General features: G+C 66.2%; 1 protein-coding gene across 1 annotated transcript; it reads right to left on the reverse strand.

The window, feature by feature from the left end:
• Positions 1–72: 72 nt before the first annotated feature.
• On the reverse strand, positions 73–3940 carry MNEG_13683 (Putative ubiquitin carboxyl-terminal hydrolase 11; the record flags this gene model as incomplete). Its single annotated transcript, XM_014037845.1, has 10 exons — positions 73–84; positions 287–382; positions 586–693; positions 814–894; positions 975–1079; positions 1414–1578; positions 2127–2211; positions 2633–2724; positions 3034–3639; positions 3935–3940. 10 exons carry the CDS (start codon positions 3938–3940, stop codon positions 73–75), a joined length of 1356 nt encoding a protein of 451 aa, XP_013893299.1.
• Between the last annotated feature and the right edge of the window lie 295 nt (positions 3941–4235).

Genomic DNA, 4235 nt, shown 5'->3' on the forward strand with positions numbered 1-4235 from the left:
GGAAGGGTGAGCGCAGTGCGTCAGGGGTGCATCTTCCGTTCTGCCTTCCACCTCATGTCAAGCCTCACCAACTCACGCACATCCCTGTGTACTATGCAAAGGCAAACACATGCAGAACCACACCACACGTGCGTACGCAAACGCATGCACACACATGCCCACCTACATCACACACACACACACCCAGAAATTTACGCAGACACGCACATTCTCTCACACAGACACAAACATGCTGACACACACTCACATACGCACACACATACATGCGCGCGCACGCGAGGCCCACCTCCTGGCTGTCGTGCTGCTGGTAGCCGCTGAACTGGGGGGCAAACTGCGCCAGGCTCGACTTGAACCCGCGAGGCACCACCGCGCCCACGCCGCCCTGGGGGCAGGGGGTCGCCGGGTGACGTCAGCGGGTCGGGGCCGCTGCGCGGCGGTCGAGACGAAACAAGGTGCGCCCGCCCCTGCCCGCACTGTTCGCAGCCGCTTCGACGGGCCCCGAGGGATTCGATGGTGCCCCCCGCCAGGTGCGGCGGCGGGGTGTCGCCGGGTGTTGTTCAGGCGGGGCGGGGCGGCGGCTCTCACCCTCCAGAGGTGCCCGACCAGCTTCCCAAACGCGTGCGCCAGCTCCCCCTTCATGCCCAGGGGGTTGGACGTGTTCACGTCCGCCTCGTAAGCGCCCGTCAAAAAAACCTGCGTTGGTTGTTGGCGGTATTCATGACATGTTTATTTAAATGAGATAAGGGATGTCACACGAAGCCGCGCATGCAGTGCGGCCAGAAGCGGTCGATGGGCGCGGCCACCGCCCCCCACCGCCGCGCCTGGCCCCGACCACTCCTTCAACCCACTGCGCCGCCGCCGCCGCCGCCACGCCGCCCAGGGCCGCCGCCCAGTCTGCATGCAGAGGGACGAGCCGGGGGCGCGGGGCAAAGGCGGCACGACTGCCAGGCAAATGCTGTTCCCGGGGGCCACACCTTGAGCACCGGCGCCGCATGCATGAGGCACTGCAGGCTGGAGTTCATGAAACACGTGTTGCCCAGGTTCTGCAGCCCCGCCAGGCCCGGCCGCGCGTTCGCGCGCTGGGAAGCGTTGTTGCGAGGGGGGCCAACAGGTGGGGCCAGGGCTGTGAGCCGGGGGTTTGGGGGGCGCGCACCTAGGGCCTGCCGCCACATCGGCGCATGGCCGAATGGGCAGCACAACAGCTCTTTGGTGCAGGGGAGGCTCCTCCACCCACCCATGCGCCCGTCTGCTCAAGCCGCTCGCACGCCCGGAGGCAGAATGGCGGGCGGGTTCCACGCAGCCGTGCCGCTCCAGCGCTCATCAACAAGGTGGCCCAACCCCCCTCTCCTCTGGCCTGGCTGCAGCACGAAAACGCGTCCCTCAGGTCGCTGAACCGCCGCCGCCGCCACCAACCTCGTTGAGCGCGTCTTCTGATGTCCCCAGGCGGAACGACGGACCCGGCAGCCGCCCGCTCCCGCTGCCTGCCCTCGGGCTGCCGCCCGCCGCGCCGCTGGCGAAGCCGGAGCCGCCCAGCTGGATGACGGGCGGCGGGCCGCGCGCGTCCTCCTCGGGGGCATCCTGCAAATAACAAGCGTACGCAGGAAAGAGGTCGCGCCAGGCAAGCGCAAAAACAGCCGCACCGCCTCTTGTCCGGCCCAGCCGCCTGGGGCCTGCTGCTGGGAGGCCGCTCCAGCCCCCGGCATGCTTTGGGGGGTGCCACCTGGCAAGCCGCTGCCTCGACGCGCGACGCAGCAGGCCACAATCAGGCTGGGTCCGCCTGACGGGCCGCGCTGCTCCCTGGCGCTTGCGCCTCAAGGCGCGCTGCTGACCCTCGGTTCTCCAAAATCACGGGCTGTGTTGTGATGACCGCAAGCGCTGTGCCATGGCTCCCTCCCTCACACGTCATTGCCCCTGATCGCACATGCACACACATGTACACACACATGTTCACTCACATGCGTGCGCACACACTCGCACGCGCATGCATGCACACACTGACACAATATCAACACACGCACGTATAATAATATAATAAAAACACATAAACAAATTGCAAATGCTCACACGCCCACCCACACGCACACACATGCACACACACATGCACACACACAACAACCCTCACCCACCTTGTCCTCCAGCAGTATGGGCTGGTCCTCCATGATGCGCGCGTCGGGCAGCTTCTGATCCAGGCAGCCCTCCAGGTCCTTGTACCTGGTCGTCACATTCGAAATGGCGACCGCGACAGACGGATCATGTCGGTGTATTCGGGTGTCAGGGGCACTGCAACAGCTGAGCGCTGCCCGGAAGGGACATGCGCAGACAACCTCAGCCGCGTTCGGCTGGGCGGGCGACCGACCGTCGAGTGTGGCTTTGTTCCCCGCAGCGCCAGGCCTCGGGCGCCCTTGTCTGCCAGGATCCAGTCCCAGGCTGGACGGGCAAGGGACAAGCCCGCAGCCAGCGCCGCCGCCTCCAAGGTGCTTGCATGTGAGATCCCCGCCGCTGATTACGCCGGCGACGCGGGCGTGCGCCGCCCGCTTGACCCCGAAACCCAACCCGGCCCCTGCTGCGCAACTGACATTGCCCGCCTCCACGTCGCCTTCCGAACAACTGCCAATTGAGAGCCGCCACCCACTTGGAGTGCTGGAAGTAGTCCCAGATCCTCACGTCCACCTCCTGCACCTTGAATAAGGCGCAAGCTCGCGCCTTGAGCTCCGCCACCGTGCCCTGCTTGTGCGTAGAGCGAGGAGGCGCGCTGCTAGATACGCTGCTCCATCGCAGCTGCCTGCAAACGCGTGCGTGCATCGCGTCGAGCGTACGGGCCCCGCTCTGCTGCGGACCTGCTGCATGCAACCCTCTCGTGGCTCGCCACGCGCGCCTGCTTGGCGCCGCTGCGCATGGCCTCGTCAGACGGTGCCATGCGCCCCCTCTCGCTGGGGAATCACGTTCCCAAGCCGGCCCCCCCAGCAACCCCCCTGACCCCTGCCCGCAGCTGCTTGGCTGCGGTTTCGAACGCCAAGGGAAGCTTCCGCTCACCGCCGCGTCCGCCTCCAGGTATTTGCACCCCTTCTCGTTGTGGCACCACACCTCCAGCCGCATGGGGCAGAGGTTGATCCTCGGCTTCTTCGCATGGGGGGCGAGCCCCTCAAGCACCGCCGTGCGCTCGATGGCTGGGCCGCCACCATACCAGAGGGTAACTAGGCGCCACGTCTTGTCGCTAACGACGACATAGTCTTTCCCTGCCTCGAGCTCCTGCTTCAGGGATGGGCCCGACAGGCCCGACGAGCCGAGGTGGATGGGTCCCGCGAAGTCGAGGAGGGCGCGGTTCTCGATGCGCCCCGGTGGGGGCGCGGGCGACGGCGGCGCGTCCGCGGGCGCGCCGGCGGCCGCGTCGCCAGCGCCGTCCGCGCCATCAGCGACCGCGCCCGCGTCCGCGTCTGCGTCTGCGTTCTGCGGCGGGCCGTTGGGTGCGTGATAGCCGGAGAATTGGCGCCACTCCTCCCACCAGTCCGCGGCGATCAGGTACACGCGGTCGCCCTCTGCGACTGGGCCCTGCTCGGCCGCCTCCACCTCCTCGGCCTGCTCCCGCGCGCCCGGCGGCGGCAGCGGCGTGTCGGAGCTCGAGCTGCCGCCGTCCGACTGCTGCAGGTCGGAGAAGCGCGGGGACGCAAGTTGGGGGAAGAGCGGGCGTACATGCCCGATGGCGCGGCAGCAACCGGCGCGCGCACATGGCGGTAACGCTACGTCAAGGTCACAGCGGAGGCAGAGCAAAGCACGCCAGCGGCGCGAGTTTTCACGTCCTAATGGTCGACCGTCCCACAAAAGAAAGCAAACACTGGCGAACTCTGCGTGCATGCGCCGATCCTGTGAACGCGCGAGCCACAAGCCGCCTCCGCGGCCCCATGTCTCGACAGCGCAGTATCCCGTTACTTCATACCCGCATTGCAGCGACATCATCGAAGATTGCCATCCCGCGGCCAAGTGATCTCGACGAGAAAGTCTGACACGGTCTAGTGTCCCATGACGCGCGTTTCTACGCAAAGAATGGTTGATTTACTGCCGATCACGCCGATCTGCGTGCCCTCGTTCGACCACAAGACGCCAGAGGGTGAAGCGCAATCCAGCGGCACTGATGGCCAGTTATAAACTGTTCAAGCAGGTATGTGGGATCGACCTGGTAATTGAGCTCGCTTGTGGGGTGGGTCGCACCTGTCCGCAATGGTGCGATTCTGTGCAGC

The sequence above is a fragment of the Monoraphidium neglectum genome, assembly GCF_000611645.1.
Source record: "Monoraphidium neglectum strain SAG 48.87 unplaced genomic scaffold scaffold03981, whole genome shotgun sequence".
Taxonomy (NCBI): domain Eukaryota; kingdom Viridiplantae; phylum Chlorophyta; class Chlorophyceae; order Sphaeropleales; family Selenastraceae; genus Monoraphidium; species Monoraphidium neglectum.